The sequence below is a fragment of the Trachypithecus francoisi genome, unplaced genomic scaffold (genome assembly GCF_009764315.1).
Source record: "Trachypithecus francoisi isolate TF-2019V2 unplaced genomic scaffold, Tfra_2.0 Lachesis_group2, whole genome shotgun sequence".
NCBI classification, from domain to species: Eukaryota; Metazoa; Chordata; class Mammalia; order Primates; family Cercopithecidae; genus Trachypithecus; species Trachypithecus francoisi.
This window is the reverse complement of record NW_022681465.1, coordinates 110,955,840-110,983,658: the sequence shown is the minus strand read 5'-3', so window position 1 is coordinate 110,983,658 and position 27,819 is coordinate 110,955,840. Positions and strand designations below refer to the sequence as shown.

Sequence of the window (27,819 nt, the reverse complement as noted above, 5' to 3'; positions counted from 1 at the left end):
GGAGGTGGGCCCAGATCTGTGCAGGGCCCAGACTCACTCTGTTCTCCTGGGCCTTCCTTGTGCCAAGGAAGGAGAGGCCAGGGGAGGTTTATGTCCGTCCACAGGGTCCCCGCTGAGCGAGAAGGGACACAGGATGATCTGAGCCGGCATGGGCGCCCACTGCGTACAGCAGGTTGGTGAGGGAAGGTCCAGTGGGGACTTAGCTGCACTGTGCCACACCGAAATGCACAGCCTTTCGGTGGGGGGAGCATGGGCTGGTGCGACCCTGGCTTCTGATTCTTCAACAGGAGGTGGGAAACCAGTGTTTCTGTGTAACTTCCTAGTCTTTAAATCAGCGGGGCTGTGGCCCAACCACTCACCCCGAGACCCCTCTCCACCCTCCACCGCTGCCTGCAGTGGATCGTGGAAGTCGGTCTTCGGTGCCAGCCACAGACCCTGCCCAGTGCTTGCAACAGACAGCAGCAGTTCCACACTCGGGTCTGCAGCAGGGTGGGTTGGTGGCTCGCAGCTTGCCGGAAGAGCCCCACCTTATCAGAGAGCAGTGGTCTTGGCCTCCCCTGAGAATGAGCAGTAGGCCAAGGTTTCTCCAGTTATTTCTGCCTGGCTGCACCGCCATCTACTCACGCAACAACCAGGCAGGAAATGACAGAGGCGTCTTCTGCTCCCGCCCCGCCTCCCTCCCTGCCAGGAGAGTCAGGGCACCCTTCATGCCCTGCCCCGGGGATGTTTTTCACGGCCGTTCCCCGTCTCCAGCAGCCCGTTCCAGGTCAGGCAGCTCCCTGTCCTCCTGTGACGATAGCCACCACCACCCCCACGACAGAGCCCTCGCTCCAGAACTCTCTGATCCCCTCGTCTCTGCTCAAGTCTTTTGCCGCCCCTGCTTCCCCACGCTCAGTGTCCTGGCCCGGATCCAAGCCTGTCTAATCCAGCCCATGCTGCCACCAGATAGGTCCTGCCTCATATGCTTTGCGTATGCTGTTCATCGGCCTGGAATGTCCTTCCCTACCACCTCTTCTCGGCCCCCGCCTGTTCCCCGAGGCCCTGAGGCAGGGCGTATGCACTGCACCTGTGCTTGCTGGCTTCCCCTGTTGGACAGTGAGTGTCCCACAGACCCTCTGCAGCCCAGGGCTTGGGGCCTGGCACAGAGTAGGCTTTCCAGAAATGTCTGCATTCCCCCGTTCCGAAATCTGTACTGCAGTGAGCCAGGCCCTGGTCCAGGTGGATGAGACCGACGGCCCCTCTGCTCCTGGAGCTTCCTCTCTAGTTCCATGCAGACAGACAACAAAGAGACATGTCCAGCAGGGCACCCACCAGGGTCACTAGGCACTACAGTGCAACAAGGCACTATTTAGATGGGGAGACAGAGAGGGCCTCCTTGGGGAGGTGCCACGAGCTGAATCCAGGTGATGCGGAGTGCACTGTGGCGTCAGTGAGAATAGCATTCTGAGCAGAGGGAACAGCAGATGCAAAGACCCTGAAGCAGGACTGAGCTCAGAGCGCTGGGAGAACCAACCAAGGGCTGGGTGCTGCATTGTGAAAGGGACAGTGGCCGTGGCATCTGAAGTGACAGGAGAAAAGGAGGTAGAAGGGTCACATTCAGCAGGTTTCTGGCCACGTTGGTGACCAAGCTATTTGCACAGGGAGCTGGTCATTTGTGGTAGCCACACAGGATGGCTGAGGCGAAATGTTCTGCTGTGGTGAGCCTGGAGGTCCTGATGAGGATGGAGGCAATTTCTGCCCTGAGGTCCTCGCTGGAGCCTGGCATTCTGCAGGAGAGAGGGGAGAGCAGAACAGAGCACAAAGGAGGGAGGAGCCCTGGAGGCCGGGCCAAAAGGAGCATTGGAACCAGAGACAGAGGGGTCTTTTGGCAAATGGCTAGGCGGAGGTGGAAGCCAGACTGTAGGAGGTGGAGCCAGGAATGGGATTAAGGCGGGTCAGGGGAACTGAGTAGGGAAGGGAAAAGAGAAAAGAGACCCAGACCAGCAGGGACAAGAAAGCAAATGAGTTTAATGAATGGCTTTCTTGTCCATGATGGGGGACAGGTGAGCATCCTTGGAGACTCCTGGACTATTGAGGCATCTTTTTTTGTTGTTGTTTGTTTGTTTTTGTTTTTGTTTTTGTTTGAGACGGAGTCTTGCTCTGCCACCCAGGCTGGAGTGCAGTGGCCGGATCTCAGCTCACTGCAAGCTCCGCCTCCCAGGTTTACGCCATTCTCCTGCCTCAGCCTCCCGAGTAGCTGGGACTATAGGCGCCCGCCTCGTCGCCCAGCTAGTTTTTTGTTTTTTAAGTAGAGACAGGGTTTCACCGTATTAGCCAGGATGGTCTCGATCTCCTGACCTCGTGATCCGCCCGTCTCGGCCTCCCAAAGTGCTGGGATTACAGGCTTGAGCCACCGCGCCCGGCCCCTATTGAGGCATCTTATACAGCTTGGTGACATCTCCTCCAGGAAGCCCTCCTGGATGCCCCAGATTGGGCCCCCCAGTTATGTGCTCATGCCACCAGCCCTTCTCTGACTGAACTCTAACTTTGGGCAGTAACCTTGGACTTACCACTTGGATGATCTCACCACCCTCTGCCTCCCACAAGTGGGCAGGCTCCAGAGAGGGGCCAGGCCTGGTTTCGCGCTGCCCCGTGAATCTAAGCTGCTGCCCAGGACCTGGCCCACAGCCAGTGGTGGGAGAGGCTGAGGACAGCAGGGACAGCAGCCACAGTCCTGGCGTGGAGGCCCAGAGGGAGCTGGGGCTGCTGGGTGGTGGATTGGCCCAGAAGGAGGTCATGCCGACCTTGAAGCCAGCCGGCCTGTGGGCTGCTCTGAGCGGCTGGAGCGCATCTCAGCAGGGGCGGACGTGCTTGGGAGCAGGATGGACGCAGAGCCGTGCACATGCTCTGCCCTCCCAGAGCTTCCACAGGGAGCGTCCCTGCCAAGCCTAGGAGAGAGCCGCACAGCCCCTTGCTGCCCTCCCATCCCCCTCTCATTCCATTTGTGCCGCTCCGATGGGTGCCCCGCTCCCGCGTGGGGGCAGACGAAAGTCTGCCTCGCCCCCCGTTGGTTGAAGTCAGGCTCCTGCTGATTCTCCGTGCCGAACTGCTGAAGCCAGGTCCTGGTGGTCTTCACTGATGAAAGGATGCTTGAATGAAAATGCCCCATTCCCATCCAGCTCGTGACTCGGGGATGGGCGTTTGGGAGAGAGACAAGGCTGGCCTCAGGGGCTGATGGGAGAGCCAGGCTTGGCGTTGTGCACACACATGTGGCCCGGCTGGCTGACCCCGCCCTCCCTCCAGGGCCTCCCTTCTAAGGGGACCCCTCCTGGGAACAGGCTGCCGAGGTGGGGGGCCCTCAGCATCCTCTGACTTCCCTCAATTCATTAAGACCTGTAAATTTTCTCATTAATATACTTAAAGTTCGTTTTAAGGGGAACAAGCGCAGAGATAATTGATAATAAACCCTCAGTTAATGCCCTTGGTTTACTGTATGTAATTTATATCCACCGATAGCGTCTCTCACTCCCAATTACCCATTTAGCTGTGGTGATAACAGCAGTTCAATCAGACCGATCCCAACTTTTATATATTCCAGCCCGATAGCCATAAATACCCACAAGGGGAGACTCGCGGGGCCCTCGGTATTTTTTTATTAAGATTTAAATATTCATGCAATTATTAGTGATTTATTAAGAGCTAATGACCCCTTCAAGAGACTCTAAATCTTCACCCAAAGAGGCCCTGGCCCTCCCCTCCCCCCTTGTCCCTCTTCCCCTTTGCCCTCCCCCGCCAAAACCAGAGAAATGGGCTGCCCTTCCACAGCCCAGATGGCATGGCAGCAGCGCCTGCGTTTCCATGGTGACAGCAGGCAGGTGGGGCGAAGGCCCAGGATGGAGGTCAGGCCCAGGGAGGGGCTGGGCTTCTTAAGGGCAGAGGCTCCTGCTGCCTTCCCACACCAGACCTGGGGGAAAGAGGAAGAGGAGGCACACAGCAGCCCCTCCAGGCCCCTGTTGATCAGCTGCCCAGCAGCCCCCACACTGCGGCCTCCTCCAGGCTGGTTTCCTAGAGCACCCCTCCCTGCCTCATTTTGGCATTAGCACCACCCACCCCCTCCCTACACCCAGATCCCTCTGCCTCTCAGCCTGGTCTGATATCCTTCAGAGACCCTTGAGGAGGGGATACCCCAGCTTCTCTCTCCCCTGCTACCCCAAAGCACAGGAGGGTGCGTGTGCAGGGATCTGAGGCCCTGGGACTCAGCCCAGACAGGGCAGCGGCTTATCTGAGGCTGCACAGTGACGCTGAGGCCACCCCTGTCTCTTTCCTCCATGTTCCTCCAAGACCTTAGAGCACATTAAAGGGGCAGGAAAGATAATGAACAAACGAGGAAAACATGAAATCAATATCAGGAGAAAAAAGTACGGCGGCCATTAAGTGAAGTAAACAAGCTGGTAATTATTTGGACAGTGGGTAATTAAAACGGGGTGAGGGCTCATTACTGTCTCATCAGGGGTGTGATGGGAGCGGCCAGACACCCTATTCCCAGATGGAGGGTCGCAGCGGGGCCCAGACTCCTTCTCGCCCAAAATTGGAATAGGAAGGCGGGTGTCTCGGGGGTCTCCTCTCTGGAGTCCCCGGCCCAGACCTGTCTGTGCTGCTGGCTGCAGGAGGCTTCAGCTGGCTCGCCCGGGGCAGGAGCTGGGGCTCAGACAATGGGCACACAAGGCGGGCAGCCACAGCCTGGGTCCTGCCCTTCTCGGGATTGCAGCTGCTCCCCTCTCAGCCTCTGGAAGGGACAGTGCCCTCAGGCCTCAGCTGAGAGGACACCTGGTGCTGACAGGTACATCCTGCTACCCGCCCAGATACCTGGGGCAATGGACAGCCGACCCCTCCACCTCTGTCCAGGCCCAGGGGCCTTCTTTTGGGGGCTGTGATGAGGAGGATTCCCAGGAATGATGGGGTGCTGGCCAGAGCAGGAAGGGTTGGGCAGAGACTGGGAGGGCACAGCAGGGACAGGGCTGGAGTGTGGGGCAGCGGGGATTCCCTTGCCTTGCTGTGACCCCGACTGGTAAAGTCGGAAGAGGCCTTGGACACTATCCAGTCTGGCTTTGCCCTGCCGGCTTGTTTGCAGAGTGTTTAAAGTGTTTAAATTAGTTGTCAACATTTTTAAATGGGAGGTTTCACATAAAAATAGATTCCAGCTTCCCTTGAAAGAAAAAAAAATCGGTGCAGGGTGCAGTGGCTCACGCCTGTAATCTCAGCACTTTGGGAGGCCAAGGCAGGTGGATCACTGGAGGTCAGGAGTTCAAGACCAGCCTGGCCAACATGGCGAAACCCCATCTCTACTAAAAATACAAAAATTATCTGGGCATTGTGGCATGCGCCCATAATCCCAGCTACTTGGGAGGCTGAGGCAGGAGAATTCCTTGAACCCGGGAAGTGGAGGTTGCAGCGAGCCAAGATCACATCATTGCTCTCCAGCCTGGGCAACTGTCTCAAAAAATAAAACAACAGTGCACCTCTTGTCTGGCCTGCCCCCTTGGATGGACACCGTCACTGTCCACTTTTCCCGGCCCCACCCAGCCCCTGAAGGCACTGAACTTGCCGCCTCTCACTCAGTCCGACTTCTCCTGAGGTCCAGAGAGGGCGTGGCTTGCCCAAGGCCACGTGGCCAGATGGAGGCAGAGTGGGGGCTGGGGACTCAACCTCCTGATGCCCGACTGAGGGCTGTGCCCCAGCCCCCAGCAAGTACATACCCTGGGCCAGTTGCCAGCAGGGACAGAGATGACACCCTACTGTCTGCTCTTGGAGCTTGTGGCAAGTTGAGGAGACATTTCAACTCCACCACCATCACTGGCCCCCGACTTGCCAGCCCCTGAGCTGGACACTGCTGAGAAGAGTTGGCTCCGACCTGCTGCGTGCACTGGAGGGTGCACAGGTTGACAGCGGAGGCAGGTGCCCGCACAGCCAGCCCTGTGTCAGCAGGATCTTGGGAGGCTGAGGAACAAGCCGTGCAGCCCCATGTCCTCCAATCCCCGCCACACCAGCCCAGAGGAGGCAAGATCTTTAATTTTGAATGAATAGGGCTGAGTGCATTGGTAGTAGGCGGGGTGCCCTGCAGGTTTAGGAGGAAATCGGGGTGCGAGCCCTAACTTTAGTACATTCCCCTGGCTGAGCTAGCTGCAGGGTATGAGTTGGTGACCAGGGATGGGATGCTGTGTTAGTTGTGTGGGGGTGTCAGGAGGGCCACCTTTCCCTGTGGCCACTGGGAACCATTGCAGGGGTTTGAAGTGTGGGATCAGATTCTCTTTGTAGAAATAGCGAGGTTGAGGATAGCACTGAGCTAGGAGGTGGCCAAGGGAAGGCATACTCTGGGTGGTGGGGCCAAGGGTGGGGGCTGGATGAGTTAGGTGGCTACGAGGCAGGAGAGGAGGGAGGCTCCCTGGGAAGTGGGGCCCCTGCTGACTGCGAGACGCAGAGGGAGAGTCAGGATGGCGCAGGCAGCGAGGGTGGGTGAGAAGCATGGCTGGGGGCCCCGGGGCAGGAGCTGGTGGGGGCCACAGAAGCGGGGCCTCAGGAGAGCGGAGCCCAGGGGACCGTTGGCAGCTTTGAGGAGCGGCTGCATGTGCTGGCCTCTGCCGTCGCCCGGGGCTGGTGGGGCCCATGAGTGGGAGCTGGGTTAGTCCCTGGGTGACTGGGTTTTCCTGTGGGCCATCGTATGAGGAGGGGTCCAAGCGGGCTCATCTGCTGAAAATGGGAATCGAAGATTGGCTGGTGGCCTGTGGCTGCGGTCACCATCCTGGTGTAGACAGTGGTGTATGTGCCCACGAATGTTAATGTACCGGGCTGCAGCAGGCGTGATTCTGGAGGCTGTGCTCCCAGGACTTCCCAGTGGGGTTGGGGTCCCTGGGCCACCCCATGGGAGCATGGATGTGGGTCCCTCTTGGGCCGCATTGGCCGGTGCCTAGCACGGTGCCAGGACACATTGCCAGATGAATGCTCCTGGTTGAGAGCCCAGGGAACTGTAGCCAGCCTGCCTGGGCAGGAATCCATCGCTCTCGACTTACTGTGCCTCTCCGTGCCTCAGTTTCTTCATTGGTAGTTCAAATTAGTTCCTTGCCTCTTAGAATTGTTGTGAGGGTTAAATGAGAATATCCTGTCAAGGTCACCGTGGTTGTCATCGCTGTGACTGTGGGTGCTGTGATGGCTGTGGTTGTGGGCGTCTCCCACCAGCCAAGCGCAGGCGACCCTGTGACCTCCCGAGTGCCGCTGGGCTCTGGTCCCCACCTTGCACAACCTGAGCTGCTGCCACTCCTGGACCACCCCAGCCCCAGCTGTGGCTGGGCACACATTAAACCAGTGAGATATAAAATGCTGCCGTATCTGGGACAGGGTCTTTAATTAAATTAATTGCCAGCAACATTGTAAAAATGCTGATGGGGTCATAAACGGCGTAGGCAACGCTGTTCATCATCCCCACACCGGGGCCACAACTGGGCTGGGGGCGGGGCTGGCCATGACGGGCTGCAGCCTCTGAGACAGCTCTGTGCACCCTCTCAGGTGGCCCCAGGAGAGGGGAGGGGAGCATGGCGGCAGGAGGCGGTGAGGGAGGGGAATGTGCTCTTGGGAGGGGCTGCAGAGTGGCACTCCTAGTTGGGGCGGCTCCTGACTTTCCACCCTGGGCATCTGTGGAACAGGTACACTATCCTTACTCAGCCTGTGGGTGTGCCTGGGGAAGAACCCGGATGGAAATGGGGAGGGTTTTCATTCAGAGCTGGTGGGGGTGGGGGCATCCTCCAGCCTCCTGGCCACTTAGAGTTACCTCCGTCCATGGGCAGTCGGGCGATCTGCCCCGGCTCTGCCATGGTTGCTGTGTGTCCTTGAGCTAGTCCTTCCCCTCTCTGAGCCCATTTCCTCATTAGAAAGACAGAAGGCCCTACCCACCTGCCTCTCTCGTGTTCTCAGTGCCCTGCCGGCCACCCTCCCTTGGCCTCTTGCCTTTCGGGGAGCTGTGCCAGGAATCTTTATGTCTCCCTCAGCCGGGGCAGACACAGGCCTTGGCAGGGCTCAGAGCCTGCCTAGTGCCCCTAATGCTTCTGAGGCAGCTGGGCCGGCCACCTGCCTCTGCCAGGTGAGAGGTGAGGGAGGCTCACACACACTCACACACACCACACACGCAGAAACACACCACACAGAAACACACCACACAGAAACACACACACACACCACACACAGAAGCACACATGTACACACGTGCACGCGTGCGTGTACACACACACACACACACTACAGCTATCAAAGCACAGGCGCCAGCCAAGGATCCCAAGGCAGGAAAGCACCTTCCTTCCCCAGTTTTCCCTGGGCCGTGTGACCACATAATTACCCTGGATTCCATTCTATTTAATTGCAGCTTATTAAATTCTAACCAGCCAATTATCAGCCACAATTACAGCTTAATTCAGGGACACAATAGCTATTTTATCGTTTGTTAATCAAATGCTTATTTAGACCTCAGCTTTATTAACTATTTCTGTGGCCTGAGGCGAGGCCCCTCGGCAGGAAGGGGCCCCTGGGTGGGGCCCCAGGAGCCCGTCCCCCCATCACAGCACTCCCTCTGGGAGTTTCTGAGTTCCCTTTGCGAGTGGGTTCAGGAACTTAGCAATGGCAACAGTGTCACACTAAGTGTGGGAAGGCCCAAGCCTGTTCACTCTGCATTTGGGACGTCTTGGCTTAGCTCCTACCCAGTGCTAGGCCCCGTGCCTTGTGCCGGGACGGGTGGCAAGACAGATGTGATCTCTGCTGTTGTGACATGTTTTAGGGAAGAGTAACCAAGTACACAAACAAGGTGACTTCAGATGGTGGCAGGTGTGAGGAGGAAAACAGACTGGGAAAGGGGAAGGGGAGGAAGAGCTCCTTCACGCAGGCCAGGTCCTGGGTGATGGTGACTGCCAGAGCGGAGATGGGAGGGGTTAGAGCAGGCAGCTGTGGGAAGATCGGGGACAGTGTGTGCGGGCAAGGCAAGTGCAAAGGCCCTACGGTGGGGTGAGTGCGGAGGGCTTGAGAACAGATACAGGAGCCCTGCCCCACGCCTGGCCCCGGCCATTTGGCTCAAGTCCTTGGTGGGTTGTACAACCTTAGGCAAGGCCTGAGCCTCACATTCCTTGTCTGTACAACCGGAGGCAGGAAGAAGGAGCCTGTGAGCAGTGGCCGGGGTGGAGGACATGCCTGGTCTGCAGTGGCTGGCGGGCAAGGGGCCAGGGGTGCCCCTGAGCAGCAGAGTCGTCCTCTGATCTGGGAGCGGTGCTGGCTCCACCCTGCCTTACTTTGTTCTTTGTGGTTCAGCCTGTCTGCATGTCCTCCTCGTGATGCCCGTGTCTGTCCTTGTGACCAGGCCCCTGGAGCCCACTGGGGAAGAGGGTGACTTTCCTCCGATCTCGGGGAGGTGGCTGCTGCTTCAGTGACACCTTCATGCACACGTTACTATGGAAACCAGAGCACCGTGCATGCCTGTGTGTGAGCGTAGGTTGGGGGAGCAGCCCTCCCTTTCGAGGAGCACTGAGAGGGGCTTTCACCCCTATCCGGTCACTTCCACGTCCAGCACCCTCCTAGACAGGAGACACTGCCCTCTCCCCACCTTCGTGCATTCACCACACACTGGGCATGGGCCCTGGGACCCTGGGCACAGACCTGTCCCTGCCCTCCAGGGAGTCCTGTGCTATTGGGGGTGACTGCCTGGGAGACAGAGGATGGACAGAGGGATGGACCAAGGGGACTGGAAGCGGAAGAAGAGAAGCAAGTCCCGGGGTGGACTGCATTCCCGACCCACCTCATCCACTATTTGCCCGTTTCACAAATGAGAACCACGAGGCTCTAGAAATAGGCAGTTCGCACGAGGCGGCTGCAGTGGGGTCCAAGAAGGTCAGGGAAGCAGCTGGCAGGCTGTACAGAGGCTTTTTACGTTTTGACTTTGAAAGAATTCAGGGGCGTGCACCCCAGCTTGCTGCTGGCTGGGTGGCACCCCATTGTTACCTCTAGGCAGGTTCATACCTGAGTTGCTGCCTGGACCCTCATGGCTCTTACTGTGCCACCCAGATCTGTAGTCTCTGGTAGAGACTGGAACCCAGATCACGGGACCTGCCACTCCCACCTTGCACTCCTCACCAGAGGTGCTGTCTCTCTCTCTCTCTCTCTCTCTCTCTCTCTCTCAGCAAGTGCAGAATGTGTCCCTGCTTATCAGAGCCTCCTAGTGAAGCTCCCTCTTCACAGAATTGTGTATGTTTAAAAAATAAAAACTCAGTCAGGCATGGTGGCGCACGCCTGTAATCCCAACACTTTGGGAGGCTGAGGTGGGCGGATCATGAGGTCAGGAGATCGAACCCATCCTGGCTAACATGGTGAAACCCCGTCTCTACTAAAAATACAAAAAATTAGTCAGGCGTGATGGCAGGTGCCCGTTGTCCCAGCTACTCAGGAGGCTGAGGCAGGAGAATGGTGTGAACCCGGGAGGCGGAGCTTGCAATGAGCCAAGATAGCGCCACTGCACTCCAGCCTGGGCGACAGAGTGAGACTCTGTCTCAAAAATAAATAAATAAATAAATGTAAAAAATAAAAACTCATACTGCCATCTCAGGCCACAGGGATGCAGGTGGCAGGGAGTGCTCAGCCCCACTCACCTGCGTGTCTACAAGCCCACCTGAGCCACACTGGGCTCCTGCACCCCCTGCCCCCTGCCACTGTGCCCAGTGGCTCCCTGACCCCTCTGCTTCCCCAGAGTCCAGCGCTGGCATTTGAAGAACCTGGTTCCCTTCCTGTTGAACTGATGGGTTCACTGGTTGACTGGAAGGTGAGCAGAGCTGGCTCCCAGCCAGATTTGAGTTTCCCTCCTCCACTTCTAGCCCTTCGTTCCTGGGCTCTTGTCCCATTGCTGGGAATGATGTTCAACATTCATCCCACAAAAACTCTCTGGCTGTGTGTCAGGCTTGGCCAGGCTGTGGGGATGGGTGCCTCCTGCCCTCAAGGCCCTGACAATGTATATGGGAAGACACACGCAGAAATGGTGACAATATGATATTCTAGGCACAGGGTGACTTCAGTCAGGGACTGTGGGAGCTCGGACTGGGGTTAGGGCAGGCTTCCTGGAGGAGGGAGTGTTTGAGCAGGCCTTGAAGGATGCATAGTGGTCACCCAGGCAGACAGCAGATGGGCAGGTGGACCAATGAGATAGAAAGATCCTGACTCCAACTGGCTTCAGCCAAAAAAAGGAATGTACTGGCTCATGCTCTGGGGATCCCGAGCTAGCCCTGCCTCCAGGCCCATGGACCCTGAGGCCTCTGATGCTGGCAGGAGGAGCTGGCCTCTCCCTTGCACTGGTTGTCTCCACTCTTCACGCTCTTGCTTCAGACCTGTGAATAGCTTGCCTTTCCCCTCGGCCTCACCAGGGCCTACAATGCCTGAAGGACTGGCCCTTCCCTGTTGGGGCCGCCGGCAACTCCAGGGCTCCATGCCCACGGCTCAAGCTCAGCACAGGGAAAGGGTCTCCCTTCCTAAAAGCCCAACAAAGATGCTGGAATCCCGTCTATTGGATGGGGCGCCCTGCAAGTCCTTCTGGGAACCACTGGTGGGGATGGGAGAGGGGGAGTGTGCCCACCTGTGGGGCCAGAGATGGGGTCAGTCCCTGGACCACGTGGTGTGCATGGTAGGAGGAGTTGAGAGGAAGGCATTCTTTTTTCTTTTTTTTTGAGACGGAGTCTCGCTCTGCCGCCCAGGCTGGAGTGCAGTGGCCGGATCTCAGCTCACTACAAGCTCCGCCTCCCGGGTTTACGCCATTCTCCTGCCTCAGCCTCCCAAGTAGCTGGGACTACAGGCGCCTGCCACCTCGCCCGGCTAGGTTTTTGGGTTTTTTTTGTTTTTTTTTTTTTTAGTAGAAATGGGGTTTCACCGGGTTAGCCAGGATGGTCTCAATCTCCTGACCTCGTGATCCGCCCGTCTCGGCCTCCCAAAGTGCTGGGATTACAGGCTTGAGCCACCACGCCCGGCCCGAGGAAGGCATTCTTTAAAGATAATCAGGCACTGTTAGCCAGAAAGTGAGAGGGAGGCAGAACCTGGGACAGAACATGCAGAAGCCCTGAGAATTGCACATGGTGAAGACACTGCCGGGTGTGGAGGGATTCCTAGAGGCAAGGCCAGCAGGGCCTCAAATGCCAGCCAGAGGCACGAGTGGCACGTCACCCTGTGGCACTCCCCATGCCCGGACATCCGAGCACCTGTAGAGCGGGGACCCCAGGCCCTGGTAGACCTACTGGGGTCAAACCTCTGTGGGGAGGCTGCCCAGGGGCTCCCCAAGGCCTGCTGGGCACCAGCATCCAGGGCTCAGTGGTGCAATGCTGGCTGCTGTGCCCCAGCCTCCTCGTCTACCCCATTTCACATCCAGAACAGCTCTCAGGGAAGTAGAGGAAGCGGCTGCCACCCTGGCCCCTGGCTGTGTTCCTCAACCACACTGTGTGGCCTGCGGGGCAGATGGCGCCCACCACCAGGCCGCTGGGAGGATGGAAGGAATGGCAGCCGCCCTGGGGAAGTAGAACCCACCTCTCCCAGCTGAGTGAGACCGAGGGACGCCCTGCTCCACCCCTCCCCTGCCCCCAGGGATGGAGGCCTTGCTCAGTATATACAGGTTCATTAATAGCTTGATTAATCACACCTCATATTTTCTGGTGCTTTTAAAAATACAACATTTGAAAGCACTTTCACACCCAACTTGGGCCTCAGATTCCAGGCGAGTCTTATCTCCCAGACTGCAGGTGAGGAAAAGGACTCAGCCTCTAAGAGCAGCACATGCCAGGGGGTGGCTGGGAGCAGCCTGGAGTGAAGGGCTTCTCCCTGGCCGCCACTCCGCCTGTGGGCTGCTCTGCCCTCTCTCTGGGTCTCTCCACAGACCAGGAGTGAAGGGGCCACCCTGGGCAGATCTGAAACTCTAGTGGGAAAAAGCGGTGGTCATTCAGTCACGCCATAAACGCTCCATCAGCATCCTGGTCAGACCTGGGCTCCTGCCTCTGGGGAGTTTATGGTCTAACAAGGGAGGCGGGGTAGAAACTCACCCTGGTCCTGAAGTGGCATTAACCCAGATGGAGGCTCAGGGGATGGAGCGGGTGCTTGGGTGAGTGACAAAGAGTGTGGATCCAGAAAGGCCTCCAGGAGGAGGCAACAACTTTGCTGACATTTCCCTGGTGGACCAGGTGGAGCAGGTCCACCACAGTCCACGCCACTGGATGCCCACAGCAGCCTCCCCACCTCCCCTCTGCCCAGTGCCACCCCTCCCCTTCCAATCCTCACACAGGGGAAGTGCACCACGTCCCTCACATGACCCCCAAAGGCTTCCCATGGCCCTGGCAATGAAATCCCAACTTCTGACTCAACCCTAAAGGCCCTGGGGTCCAGCCTCTGCTTCCTCTCTGACCGAACGCATCTTGCCCTCACTCCCTCTGCCCAGGCCACACTGGCCTCCCCGCTATCCTCAAACAAGCCCTCCTGCCTTAAGGCCTCCCCCATTCCCTTTTCCAAGCACACTCTGCAGCCTGGCCTTGGTGTTCAGGGCGCTGCTCAGATGGCACCTGTCTGAGCCCCGCTCCCTCGCTCCCTCGAGAGCCCTCTCACCCGCCCCTTTCTGAAAGTCCGCCCCTTCCACCTTCTCTGTAACCTCATCTGTGTCTGCAGCACTTGGGTTTTCTTTTGCTTTGTTTCCCCGACTTGAAAGCTAGCTTTGGAGAGGGGGGCTGTGTTGTCTTCTTTGCACTGGATCCCGGTGCCCGGAACAGTTCCTGGCACATAGCAGGTGTTCAATAAGTATTTGTCAAATGAATGAGTACGTTTCAGGTCATGGGAGAAGGTGGCATCCATCCCAGGCTCAGTTCCGTCCGAGGCTCCTTGGCCAGGGGTCTCTTGCCTCCCATTGTCACCGGCCCTGGGGCCTCATCTGCTTCCCTTTTTTTCTGTAGCTGCCACCCCCCCTTAGCCCCCAGCCTCCCTACACACACACGCGCACACACACACACGTGCGCGCCACACACACGCACACACACGCCTTGCCCCTCCCCCTTGCTATTCCTGAGAAGATGTGGGGTGTGGGGGTTGTCCAGTTTGCTGCTCCCACCCTTGCCGAGCAGGGCACCAGCTCCAGCTCACATGGGCAGCCAGTTCCCTCCTGAGAGAGGCAAGGCCAGCCAACGGGCCCTGGGGTTCACTGTGAATCGGGTTCCACTTAAGGGCTTGAGCTGTCCAACCAGCCCTGTCTGACCGAGTCCTGTAGTTCCTGGGGATCAAGTACCCTCAGGAATCTGCTAGTCTGTGAATGAGGTCTTCTAACTTAATTCCAAGCAGCTGGGCCAGGTCACGCCCTGTGCCAGTGGGAAAGCTTTGACATGGCGGAAGAAGCCTCTGGAAAACTAGGGGTGAGTAGGGTTTGGGAAGTGGCAGGGCCTGTGAAGCTGGTGGGCCCGTACCTGCCTGCTCTCCTGCAGGCCCACGAGCCACTGCAACCAAGGCGTGTCCGCCCTGGCAGTGTTCTCGCACGCCTGTCCCTCCGTGGCCCCAGAGGCAGCAGTGGTAGGCGCTCCACCCGGACTCCCCAGTTGCTAACACCCGCATTAAGTAGCCTTGTGCTGCATGGCACGGACCGAGGATGCACAGTCTGGGGTGGGGACAAAGCCTGGGCCACCTGCCTCCTTCTCCTGTGACAACACCTCCAGCACCAGCGAGGACAGGCCCTAGATGCAGAGAGGGTGAGACGGCCTGTGTACTTTCCCAGGAGAGTTGAGGTAGGGGAACCCTCTTTCCAGAGGAGGTGGCATTGGAGCTGAGCCCTGGAGAGAAGGTAGGAAAGCACTGGCCAAGAAGGAAGGAAGGGAGTTTCAGGCAGAGACCTGGAGGTGGGAAACTCCTGCCTCGGAGGGATCCATGGGTGTCTCTGCAGAGAAGGACTAGAGCACTAACTGGGGCCAGAACGTGAGGCTCAGTGATGTCAGTCAAAGGCACTTGGCCCCATTCTGAAACACCCATGGGAGCTAGATGAACAATGGAAATGGGAGAAACAGACCCAGGGTGAGGCAACAGGGAGTGGTGGGGACTACGGCAAACTAGTCAGCTCTCAGGCCCTGTTGAAAGGATCCTAGGTCCTTTGGACTGAGCACGCACTGCCTGGCATTGTCTTTGATGGACAAGTACATGGAAAGGGAAAGAAAGCTCACGCTAGTAGCCTAGGATGTGCAGTGGGGGAGGCCAGAGCCTCGGCTGTGCCTTCATTCAGGTGAGAGCCCTGACTGGGACACCCAGTGGGGACAGACAGATCTCAGGTACTGATGGCAAGAATAGAAGTCACACAGTGAGCTCGGAGGGCAGAGGCAGGGAATGCTAGCCCTGACTGCCCAGGAAGATTCCTGTAGCCCCGAGAGGACATCCAGTAGCACCCGAATTTACCCCACCCATGCCCTTGCTAGAGGGCATAGCTGCTAGTGCCTTTGCTAGAGGACATAGCTGCAGCCTGGAGGGTGCCCCCTGGGTCTACCGGATAAATGCCCCCTGGGGCCAGAGTGGCATGATGGAGGCCCTGGAGAAGTGAGCTATGCCCCTTATTGGTCACAGTACATTTATTTTTCATTAGCAGTTAAATGCAGACATGAGGGATTGTGCTAGGTTCACTGGGCGGCTGGCGCGAGCAGTGCTTGGCGTGCTGATCGATAGGGAGGCTGCAGGGCCGTGCACCCCCTCGCTGCCCCCACACGCCCAGCCAGGGACCCCTGCCCGCCCAGCTCCCCTGCCAAGAGGCAGGCACAGGCCAGCGCATTGTCTGCCTGTTAAGGGACATGGCACAGGCCGGCCCGGAACCTGCCACTGGGGGGTCTTGGTGACACCTGCCTGCTTCTCAACACCTGCAAGGCTTGCTCTGGCATCCAGCTTGGCCTGTCCCCTGCACGGCCTAGGGTCCTCCCAAGGCCCTAGGCTTGCTTAGGTCCTAGGCTCTTGTCCCTGAGCTCGGCTGCGGCTTGCTTAGGTCCATGTCTAGAGCGACCCTTGGGCCAGCAGCACCCACCCCACACCCCCACTCCAGGGTTCACACTCCCCAGCCTCCCAAGACCACCCCCTTCCATTCATTCTCCAGACCGTGGGAGGACCATGTGGGAGCCCAACTCTGCCCTGCTCTCCCTGAGCCACCGCTGGGTCCCACTCCTGGGTCAGGGCTGGCCAGTGGCTGCCAAGTGACCATGGCGAGCACACAGGTGACTGTTCAGTTGATGAGCGTAGTGTCTGAGCTGGAGGCTCTGGGGTAAGGGAGCCCCTCAGGCCTCAGGTTTCCCGTCTGTAAGTTGTCTAGGTCCCACCCCCCAGCATCGCCTACATTCCCCCACTTCCTGAGCCTACGACAGACCCCAGCAGAGGTGGTTCAGGGCGGGGTGGGTCTGGTGACCTTAATTTTCACGAAGTGTGAACTGCAGGTGTGACTCGCTTATGATGAGGGCTTGGTGTCCATAACAGAGCTGCAGGAGCATGCGGGTGGTGGTGGCCGGTGGGAGGGCACACAAGGAAGAAAGCCAAGCTGGGGAGAGGCCAGAGTCTGGCAGGCGGGCAGGAGGCAGTCAGGGAGGCTGGAGGGTGAGAGGAGAGGCAGGTGCCCAGGGAGGGCCAGTGACCCCGCAGTTGACAAACTGTCCGGCTATGTCCCAAATGCCCTCCGCACCCATCTGCCCCTGAGTTCACAAAGACACAGCTGTTGTGCCCCTCAGCTCAGCCAGCCTCCCTCTGCCATCTCTAAGGCACCTGCCAGCTCCATGCCTCAGTTTCCCTATTGGCTCTCACCCCTATGAGATTGCTGTGCGGATGACCGAGCTGAGGGGGTGCAGCACTTTGCTGTGGAACTTGTAGAATCGTGAGGGTACCGACAGCAGCCATCGTTCCCTGAGCACTGTGCTGAGTGCCTCAAGCCTGTTTCATTTCATCCTCACAACAACCTTAAGAATTGGGCACCACGCCCCATTTTGCAGATGAGGAAACAGGTTCAGGATGGGGTGGACCTGCCTAAAGTTGCAGAGGCCCCTGAGCCCTCAGTCCGAGCCTGCCCTCCAGGGCGCCTGCAGGAGCTGGTGCACACACCTCTCCCCATGAAACCAGGGTCCTGGTGAAGGGTGGACTCCCACTGTGGGAAGAGGGTCCCTGTGCAAGCAGGAGCGAAAGGGGCAGTGGGCCAGGTATATGTGCCCCTCGGTGGGTAGGGTGGGCCCAGGCCTCCCGGGCTGAAGCCCTGGGTGGGTTTTGGACCACCTGTGGGGAGAATGGAGGAGCCCAGAGGCCAACCATGTGAGGGGCCGGCGGCCTCCCCCACAGGCAGCTGTCATCTGCATTTCACAGACAGCAAGCTGCGCGCTCCCCAAGGTCACCACTAAGAGGAGCAGAATAGATGGTCTGGAAACCCAGGGTTTCCCTCTAGGCCCAGGGGCTGCAGTTGTGAGTGTGCATTGGTGGGGGGATCACTGCAGCCCCAGGGGAGGCCAGGCTGGCTGAGGGCCTGTTCAAAGGGCAGCTGGGGGGTGTGGGATCCGAGGGTGACCCCCACCTCACCCTCTCAGGGGACCTGCTGGTTGAGCAGGGGTCAGACTACTCTGGGGGTTTTACCTCTGCCAATGCCTCAGAGCCAATTACCTGTATAATTAGCAACAAATGACTTGTGGGATGGTTGCGGTTTTCAGTTAAAATTAGAAGGAAATCCATGTATTCAGGTCTCCTTGAAGGAGGTGGGTACCTCAGATTTCCAGACAGATTCCAGGCTCTCGCCTTGCCTGTGCCCACCCCACGTGTTGTTTCTGAGCACCCACAATGTGCAGGACCAGGGATGGGGCCAACCAGGAAGCAGGGCCCCAGAGGTGGCCACTGGCCAGAGCTGCTCCTCCCCCGCCCCGGGCAGCCCACCTGCCTGGCCAGGGACCTTCCCACCCTGGCCCGCCTTGCCCTGGACCTCCCGGGCAGGGGCCTGCCTGGCCAGATCCCTGGACTTCCAGGAAGGCGGTCGCCAGGCCGCCTCGGTGGTGGGACTCTGCCCGGGTCTCATTTCACCTCGCCACGGTCTTCAGGATGGCCTGGGCTGCTCCTTCCCCTCTTTTACAGAGGAGGACGTGGAGGCCCAGGTGGGGAATGTTCACTGGCCTGAGATTGCCCAGCTGGGACATGGCAGAGCCTGGACTTACTCTCTTCCCACCCGCCCCAACCCATGGTGGGATCATTTGCTGAGCCGCTGCCTCTGCCCTGCCCAGCCTGGTCCCTACCTCACCTTCCTCCTCTACCCTGCCACAGGTGCCCAGCAGAGTGCCACCGTGGCCAATCCAGTGCCTGGTGCAAACCCGGACCTGCTTCCCCACTTCCTGGTGGAGCCCGAGGATGTGTACATCGTCAAGAACAAGCCGGTGCTGCTGGTGTGCAAGGCCATGCCCGCCACGCAGATCTTCTTCAAGTGCAACGGGGAGTGGGTGCGCCAGGTGGACCATGTGATTGAGCGCAGCACGGACGGGGGCAGCGGTGAGCTGAGCCCGGGGCCTCCCCGGGCAGGGCCCATCCAGGGGGAGGCGAGTCTCGGCCAGGCCAGAGGAGCCTGCAGCTGCCCGCAGGATTTCCCACCTTGGACCCCGGAGGCCTTCCCCGGAGGCAACACCCCTCAGCAGTTTGGGGAGAAGGAGCGGGAGAGAGTGGGTCCCTGATGATCAAGGAGCTCCCAGACCTCAGGTTCAGGGATTGTTTTCTTGTGCGTTGGTTCATTCCATCAGTCAGGCATTCACTCACGCCTCTGTGTGCACCCACTCCCGTGCCGGGGACACAGCACCCCACCCGCGGAGCCCAAGCCCCCACAGAGAGGCAGAGAGCGGGTAACCTCTCAGCGAGAGGAGAGGCCCCTCAGGGGAGGTGATGTGTAAACTGAGAGAGGCCTAAGAACTGGTTAGGGAGGGCCGGGTGCGGTGGCTCAAGCCTGTAATCCCAGCACTTTGGGAGGCCGAGACGGGCGTATCACGAGGTCAGGAGATCGAGACCATCCTGGCTAACACGGTGAAACCCCGTCTCTACTAAAAAAATACAAAAAACTAGCCGGGCACGGTGGCGGGCGCCTGTAGTCCCAGCTACTCCGGAGGCTGAGGCAGGAGAATGGCGTGAACCGGGAGGCGGAGCTTGCAGTGAGCTGAGATCCGGCCACTGCACTCCAGCCTGGGCGACAGAGCGAGACTCCGTCTCAAAAAAAAAAAAAAAAAACTGGTTAGGGAGCCAAGAAGGCGAAGTGCCTCCCAGGCAGGGGACACAGCCCAGGGAAGCCTGGAGGCAGAGCGTGCCGGTGGGGTCAGCAGTGAGGGTGACGGTGTGCAGGGGACCAAGGTGAGGCCACTGTCTTAGGGGATCTCGAGCTGCAGAGCGGCATGGCCAGAGGTATATGTGATTCAGGGGCCGGGATGGGGACTGACGGGAGCGGCAGGTCCCGAGACACTGAGCGGAGGGAGCCAGACTCAGCTGGGGGCACAGCGAGAGGGGTTCTAGGTGCAGTGAGCAGACCCAGGAAGCGCCTCTTCCATGAGACACAACATTCCCCACCTCCAGCCCTGGCCTTAAGCAGACACTGTGGACGTGGGCAGACAGCCCACATGTCTGGGTTCCATGACTCCCCCAGAGAGGACTGGCAGAGGGAGAGGCAGGAGCGGACAACAGCCTCTCCTCCTCCCCCTCCTCCCCCTTTTCCCCCTCCCTCTCCTTCTCCCTCCCCTTCTCCTCTCCCTCCCTTTCTCTCCTCCTCCCCTTCCTCCTTCTCCTCCTCCTCCTCCCCCTCCTCCTCCCCCCCACCCCTCTCCTACCTTTCCTCCTCCTCCTCCTCCTCCTCCTCCTCACTCATTAGAGCCTGTTTCAGTTTCCTCTCCCTTGGTGCTTTGTGGAGCACCCCACGCATAAGGACATCTCGGGGGTGGTCCTGAGCCCCCTCCCACCAAGGCCTCAGCCATCCTGAGACACATAGCACACATACCCTGTTGAGTCACAGCCCGTGTAGGACACACAGGCCATTGCCATGAGGCTTAAGCCACAGTGCAGCTGGGACAGGCAGGTGTCACCCAGGACTCACACTGATGCCAAGGACAGGCTGGGGACCTTGGGCCTAGAGAGATGGCCCAGGAAGGATTCCCAGAGCAGGAGGAACATCCAAGCTCAGGTCTCAAAACCGCCTGGAAAGGGCATCACCCAGGCCCGTAGACTGCAAGGTACAGAGGCGCAGAACAGCCTCGAGTGGCTCGGGTATGGGGCGAGAGCGAGCCCCGGGACAGGCAGCGGTGCCTGGGAGACTGCACTAAGGGGCCCCTGGTGGCTGAGACACCAGAGTGTGTGTGAGACACCTGAGTGGGCTACAGTCAGACTTGCACTGTAGGAAGACCATGCTGGGCACAGGGAGACTGGAGGAGGGCAAGACCCCGGCCAGGAAGAACAGTTTGGAAGCTCTGGCAGTGATCTGATGTGAGCTAAAGAGCCCTGGATTTAGGCAGCGCCATTTAGCCCCAGAACCAGCTTATCATTTTACAGTTGAGACTGAGGCCTTGGTTCTTACTCATCCAGAGCCCTGCTGGGGCTCCAAGCAGGCCTTCTCGTCTGCAGCAGTCACACCCCGCCCCTCCGTAAGGGTCAGCACTGGCTGCCTCCCTCCCCCAAGTGTCATCTCAGCACCCTGGCCTGACTACAGCTTCTCACCTGCAGTCTTTGGGTGTTCGCTGAACACCTGCTCTGTGGCACACCTTGGGTTAGGTACTAGGGGTTACGCTCTCGGGGCAGTGATCCAGTTCCGCCTCCTACCCTCAGGAGGGAGATAGAGAGGGTTGGTGGCCAATGTAGCCCAACAGAACTCTGGGCACCAGCACCTCCCAGGACCAGAGCCTCTCCTGGCCCCAGCAGTGGTGCCAGAGGCCTCCCTGCCCAGCAGCACGGCCCACCTTGTCTTGGTGGGAGGGTCTGCAGGAGAACTGCAGGCAAGTGCCTCCCCTCCCTGGGCTCAGTTTCTTCATCTGTAAAATGGGGATGAGGAGACCGCCCCCATCCTGCCCCTTGCAGATTGGTTGGGGGAAGCCTCGAGATCTCACATGCCCAGTCAAGACCCAGCACGGGGCCTTTCCTTTCTCCCCAGCGTCCCTTCAGCGTAAGTTCTCCCACTGCTGTGGGAGGTCCCCCAGGGAAGCACAGCCCGAGAACTGCTCTCCTGCAGCCTGGAAGCTCTAGTCCAGCCCCCTGCTGTTCCCAGCACCCCCTTCCGGGCTCCCGTGCACACCCCTCTGTCTGAAACAGCCTTGCCATCATGAGGGCTCAGATCCATGGATTGGCAGAACCTAGGACCTTGTCTGAATGAGCAGTCGCAGGCCCGGGCCAGCACACACACCGGGAGCCCCCGGCCCACACTCCCTGGCAGGCTCCTGGGGCCCTGTTCTCTTCCTGCCGGGCGGAGAAGCAAAGCTTGGGACACGTCCCACCCGTGACCACCAGGGTCCTCTTCTGCCCCGAGCATCCGACCTCAGGCCTCCCATGGCCAGAACCTCTGAATGTTCATTGATCTCATCGATTTCTCAACCCAAAGCATCGAGTGCTTTGAGGTGAAGAGAAAGGCTTTCCTTACCCACAGACAGATACCACAGCAGTGGCACCACACGGCAGCACAGACCAAAGATCCCCAAACTAGAAACATCCTGTGGTCAGACAGGTATGGCAGGGGTTGGAGGTCCACCCAGCTCTGCAGCCCATTCATTCGTGTGTGGGGCTGGGGGGGGCCGGGTGGACACCCAGGAGAGCACCTACTTCCCTCTCGTTTGCCCTCAGTCTTTATCCAGAAGGCCAGGGGACAGAGACCAAGGCCTCAAGTGCTAGAACCCAAACCTGCTGACACTAAAAAAGCCTGAAATTTGCAAAACCAAGCACTGGAGTCTGGTCTGGGAGTATAATTTATTCTGTGTTAAACAAACTGATTGGTTATTAGATTGTTTAGAAGAAGACTGCTGAGAAGGTGAGAACTGAAGTGCCAGCTTGGCCTCAGAGCCCCAGCCAGAAACCCTGGGCAGCCCAGGTTCACACACACATCCGCCCAGGCCCGCAGGCCTGGGGTCCCTCCCCAAGGCTGGCACCTGCTCACACTTACCGGACAGGTGTAGACACAGCTGTACCCAGACACTGCTCCCAGGAACCAGGCTGCCTGGTGATCCGCAAGAGGGGAGTGCACAGCCCCTCGCATCAAAGGTGGGGGAGGGCCGGGTCTGCAGCCCCCGCCTCAGGCACTGCCCTCCAGGAGCTTGTGGGGCTGAAGGGCACCCCCACCAAGGCACTGCCTGGAGCTGGCACATTGAGGACACACTTGGCCCTCACTCATGCAAGTGAGAGGCAGGAGAGGAGGTGGCAGGACAGAAGGGGAGGGAAGACAAAGGGAAAGGAAAAGGGAGCGCTTCAATTTAGTGCTGTTCTCCCAAGCTGAGCCCCCTGGGCCGTGGGTGAGGCTTCTGAGGAGGGCCAGGCTCCCCACAGCACCATGGGGGATGAAGGAGCTATTAACAGACCTGTCCACCCACGGGAGAAAAAGTACACAGTTCAGAACGTTCTGGAGGTCTCCCACCCCTAACCCCCAAGGCAGAGAGGAAGAAGGGAGTGGAGGGCCGGGTCCCAAATCTTCTTATCAGATGCCCTCAGTCATCTTGAAAGACAGCTGGTGCCCAAGGCCCCTCTCCTATAGGAGAACCCTGTGAGCCACCCCCTCGTTTTCAGCCTGCCCACCCCACCCCCGAGAGTGTCCACATTGGGTGTCTTAGAGGACGGGGCAGGTGGTGCCCGGAATGGAGGGAAGCAGCCCAGCTACCATGATCTCTCCAGAGGTGACAGCCCTGCCATCTCCTATGACAGCTGGCCAGCGACAGGAACAAAGTGATGGAAAAATCTGGACACATAGTGTGAGAGCCCAGAGACTTGTTGAGGAGGGTCTGGGAAGCATCAGAGAAAGACATGTTAGAGAAATAAGAGGGAAACAGCCTCCCGGCCTGCGGCTCAGCTGGGCGGCCCACTCTTCCCGCAATGCAGCCCTAATTGAATTTCGCTGTTAACAATGGAAACACATTGGCTGCTGGCCTCTCTCTCCCTTTCTGATAAGCCAGTGACCCGAGGGAAATTGGGGTCAGGAGGAGGAGAAATTGGAAACAAACAGTCTTTTCTCACTGCTGGGGATGCTGGTTTTGGCTACAGACGGGCAGGAGGAGGGTTGCTGCCCCCGCTTCTCACTGCTGGGGATGCTGGTTTTGGCTACAGACGGGGCAGGAGGAGGGTTGCTGCCCCCGCTCCTGAGTTGTTAGAGGGTCCTGAGCCTGCCTCAGTCCAGGTATGGCAGAAGGCGGGGGGCTGAGTCCAGCCTGGAGCGGAGTCCCCCCACCTCACCCTAGTTAGGCAGAGCAGGTCCTGGACCCCCAGCTCAGCTCCCCCTCTGCTGGCTGCCCTCTCACCTGCTTCCCAAGTTTCTCCCTAGTGCATAGGCACCCCAGCTTACCCTTTGGATGCAGACAGTCCTGGGTCCCCACAGCAAGTTACTTCCCTCTGCGCTTCTGTCCAAGGGAGTGGCTTAAGACAACATCCCCATCCCCGCACGTGGGAAACCCTAAGTCCCAGCGCATCGCAGGGCGCTAGCATCATACTACATAATCACTGCAATTATATTGTTAATGACTGTTATTATATTATCACATGTCAGGATCTATCTGCTAGCCGCTGAGGGAGGGGGCCAGATCCTTCCTCACCTCTTTTACCCCAGAGATGCAGAGCTCAGCCTGTCTGCCCCACCCCTTCTGCCTGCAGTCTTTGGAGGCCAGACCCTCTGGCCCAAAGCTCTACGGCAGCCCCCTTTAGGGACATTTCTGTAAGTGACTCCAAGGAGTCAGGCCTCAGGTAACAAAGTATAATGAATGGAAGGTCTACCCAGCCTGCCCGGGGCCTTCAGGAGATAGAAATCAAGGGACTCTTGGGCCCCCCGGAGTTTCCTCCAGGCTGAGGGTTGCCTTCAAAGTCCACTCCCTTGCCAGGCAGCGAGAGTGGCTGAGGGTGGCACGGAGACCCACATGCAGAGGCTCTGGGTGGCCCTGGGGCTCTGGCTACCTGCCCCTCCCTCCCCCAGGGCTGCCCACCATGGAGGTCCGCATTAACGTCTCAAGGCAGCAGGTGGAAAAGGTGTTCGGGCTGGAGGAATACTGGTGCCAGTGCGTGGCGTGGAGCTCCTCGGGCACCACCAAGAGTCAGAAGGCCTACATCCGCATAGCCTGTGAGTCTAGGGCGGGGCCCTGGGGAGGGTGCATGGCGGGAGGGTGTCACCAGGAGAGGGGACAGTAGGCTACCTGGAAGAAGGGGTCCGGTCAGAAAACCTCACAGCCCTGCCTGGATGAGTGGAGAAAGTGCCTGTGGACACGGCCTAGCCACCTCATGTCCCCCTGTGCACCTGGCACTTCCTCTGCCATGTGCCATGGTCCCTGAAGGACAAGGGACGCAGCCAGCCAGTCTGAGCCTGTGCAAGGCCCTCAGGCAGGAGGACACCCTCATTCCTCTTCCAGATTTGCGCAAGAACTTTGAGCAGGAGCCACTGGCCAAGGAGGTGTCCCTGGAGCAGGGCATCGTGCTGCCCTGCCGCCCACCGGAGGGCATCCCTCCAGCCGAGGTGAGGACTCCTCTAGTGCCCACTTCTAGACCTGGGCTCCTGCCTGGTCACTCTGGCAGGGGCCACTCCAGGCAGGGCTAGCATGGGCTGGCAGTAAATGGCAGGGCTCCCTCTCCTAGGTGGAGTGGCTCCGGAACGAGGACCTGGTGGACCCATCCCTGGACCCCAATGTATACATCACACGGGAGCACAGCCTGGTGGTGAGACAGGCCCGCCTTGCTGACACGGCCAACTACACCTGCGTGGCCAAGAACATTGTGGCACGTCGCCGCAGCGCCTCCGCTGCCGTCATCGTCTACGGTGGGCCCCGAGGCTCCCCGGTCACAGGGAGAGGCACTGCGGTGCCCCTGGGCAGTGACATGTGGCTGGTGGGGTGAGGAGAGGCCATGAGGCCAAGGCCAGGTGAACCAGATCGTGTCTGACTAGGCAGGATAAGCAAAGGGCTCGCTGTGACTGCTGGGGACCCAGCGGCATGTCTGGGCAAAGGTATGGGACAGGTTGGAGGTTCTGTGGGCAGCAGGCATTGTGCAAAAGGAGATGAGGGACAGGATGGGAATCTAGGAAAGGTGACAGACTGTCCCCACTCCTGAGTCTCCAAGGTGGGAATCAGAAGACGCACAGTCTGGGCACCCCCAGGAGCCGGCAGAGGGAGGGTGTGGGAGTCACCCCAGGAGAGGCTGGGGTCTGGGCTGCAGGAGCGCGTGAGCCACGGTTCAGCCTGGCTACCCCTAGTGCCCCCTGGGAGAAGGGAAGACTGTGACACATGTGCTGCAGGGCCCGGGGGCCAGCAGGCACAAGCATGGCCTCCCCCAGGCCTTCTCTCCCAGCTCAGACACAGCCCACCCGTATCCAGCTCACAGCCCCTCTGCCCTCACGCCCCATCCCCTGGGCCAGTGTATCTGAGGACGCCCCCGCTCCCTGACCCCAGCCCTTCTCTGTCCGGCCAGTGAACGGTGGGTGGTCGACGTGGACCGAGTGGTCCGTCTGCAGCGCCAGCTGTGGGCGCGGCTGGCAGAAACGGAGCCGGAGCTGCACCAACCCGGCGCCTCTCAACGGGGGCGCTTTCTGTGAGGGGCAGAATGTCCAGAAAACAGCCTGCGCCACCCTGTGCCCAGGTACCAGCGGCCACCGCCTCCCGCATCGTTCCTCACCACGCCATCTCCGTGCCCTGGCTCCATCGCGCCCACCAACCTGCCCCCCCATGGCTCCATCCCACCCGCCTGCCACACAGGGCCAGGCTCAGTCTGAGGCGGGGATCGGGGTGCGGTGTATGGTTGGAGTCAGGGCTCGATCTGTGTCCAGTCTCAGGGCTCAACATAGGGTGTAAGTCACAGGGTGTGAGGTACAGTCTGACAGGGTCTAGGGCTCAGCCCGTGGCTGCAGAGTCCACTTGTCCCTGGGTTCAGAAGGGTCAACGTGTGACAAGAGAGCCCTCGCTGCCCCAGGGCCAGGACAGCCTCCCTGGTGTGGAGAGAGCCAAGCAGCCCCGGCGTCATCCGCGCCTCCCTGTCATTAGCATGCGTCATCAAGGCCAGCTGGACACTAGAGGGCGTGCATCGCGGGCCTGGCCCTGGCTTTGCCCCCAAATCCAGGCTGCCTTGCCCTGCCTGGTCTGGATGCCCAGAGGGGCCACACTGGCCGACTGCTGGGGCGGGCACCCAGGCTGACTGCACCATCTCCTCTCTGCCTGTCTGTCTCTCGTCTAGTGGATGGCAGCTGGAGCCCGTGGAGCAAGTGGTCGGCCTGTGGGCTGGACTGCACCCACTGGCGGAGCCGTGAGTGCTCTGACCCAGCACCCCGCAACGGAGGGGAGGAGTGCCAGGGTGCCGACCTGGACACCCGCAACTGTACCACTGACCTCTGTGTACACAGTGAGTCCTCTCTGCCCTGAGGTCCTCTTCTGTTTGCCTGGATTGGCCCTGCCCAGCCCTGGGGAGGTGGGGGCTGAGGGAGCTCTTCTCCTGCCAAAGGCTGTAGCCTCTCCAGGCTCAGGGCCTTCTGGGATCCCCCTCACCCTTAGCATACTGCACATGGGCCCAGGCGCGCCCTGCCACCTCCCTTGCCTCCTGAGACATGCACAGATTTGAACCTTGACTTATGCGTACCCATTGCCCACACTCGCCCAAACACCACAGCTTCACATCTGCCTCGTCCCCCAAGTGCACATACAGGTCCTGTGGGGACGCCGGGCTTGTGAGGGCTGTTAATTACAAAGCCATAACTAACAATTAAAGATCTCTGTTGGATTTTTTTTCCTCTAGAACATACCCTCCCCCATTCTTTCAATTAAAAACCTAATTATCTGTGTCAATTCCTTTCTGATGGACGTTTCTTCCATTTATGCAAAACTCTTCTAAAATCAATATAGCTTCCTCCAAGCAGTCAATCACCCCCTCCCCAAACCTGCCCCAGGCCTTGGGGAGGCAGACAGAGAGAAGGGCCCCCAAACCCCTGCTCCTGGTCTAGGCACTGACCTGGAACCATGCAGGAGGCAGACCCCCTGCTCTGGGGATCCCAGGAGTTCACCCCCAGCCCAAGCTGCCCTTGTCCCAGAAGAGCAGGCAGCAGGTTCAGCCTAGCAGCCAGGCACCAGATCATCTGCGCTGGGGAAGCAGCTCTTCCCCTCCTCTGTCCTCCGGGCAGCAGACTCAGCCAGGATTTCAAGCCCATGAGGGATGTGATTTGCTCAGAGTCACACAGCACAGTAATGGCACATACAGGGCTGGGATGCACATGCACGGACTCCACGCACCCTGCCACGAGCGTCTGCTCCCTAGCTAGTGCAGATGCCCCAGGGTCCAGACCTCATCCTCCTGGGATGCAGACCGCTGACGTCTCCTTCCCAGACTCCTACACCCCTGCCCCCACCAAGGCCGCGCTGTCTCCTGCAGCTGCTTCTGGCCCTGAGGACGTGGCCCTCTACGTGGGCCTCATCGCCGTGGCCGTCTGCCTGGTCCTGCTGCTGCTTGTCCTCATCCTCGTTTACTGCCGGAAGAAGGAGGGGCTGGACTCAGACGTGGCTGACTCATCCATTCTCACCTCAGGCTTCCAGCCCGTCAGCATCAAGCCCAGCAAAGCAGGTGAGGGGCCCTCTGCCCCCAGCACTCCTGCCCCAGCTCCCA

General features: G+C 59.3%; 1 protein-coding gene across 2 annotated transcripts in view; it reads left to right on the top strand.

Annotated features, from left to right (window-relative positions):
- Positions 1 to 27,819, top strand: part of UNC5A (unc-5 netrin receptor A) — a 69,086-nt gene that overhangs the window by 34,565 nt on the left and 6,702 nt on the right. Inside the window, exons 2-8 of one of the 2 annotated variants that reach the window (XM_033180082.1) lie at positions 18,313 to 18,534; positions 24,164 to 24,307; positions 24,594 to 24,697; positions 24,817 to 24,997; positions 25,645 to 25,812; positions 26,404 to 26,568; positions 27,589 to 27,777. In XM_033180082.1, coding sequence (XP_033035973.1) covers positions 18,313 to 18,534; positions 24,164 to 24,307; positions 24,594 to 24,697; positions 24,817 to 24,997; positions 25,645 to 25,812; positions 26,404 to 26,568; positions 27,589 to 27,777 — 1,173 coding nt within the window. The remainder of the gene's footprint in view (positions 1 to 18,312; positions 18,535 to 24,163; positions 24,308 to 24,593; positions 24,698 to 24,816; positions 24,998 to 25,644; positions 25,813 to 26,403; positions 26,569 to 27,588; positions 27,778 to 27,819) is intronic. The other variant, XM_033180083.1, reaches the window with a different exon arrangement.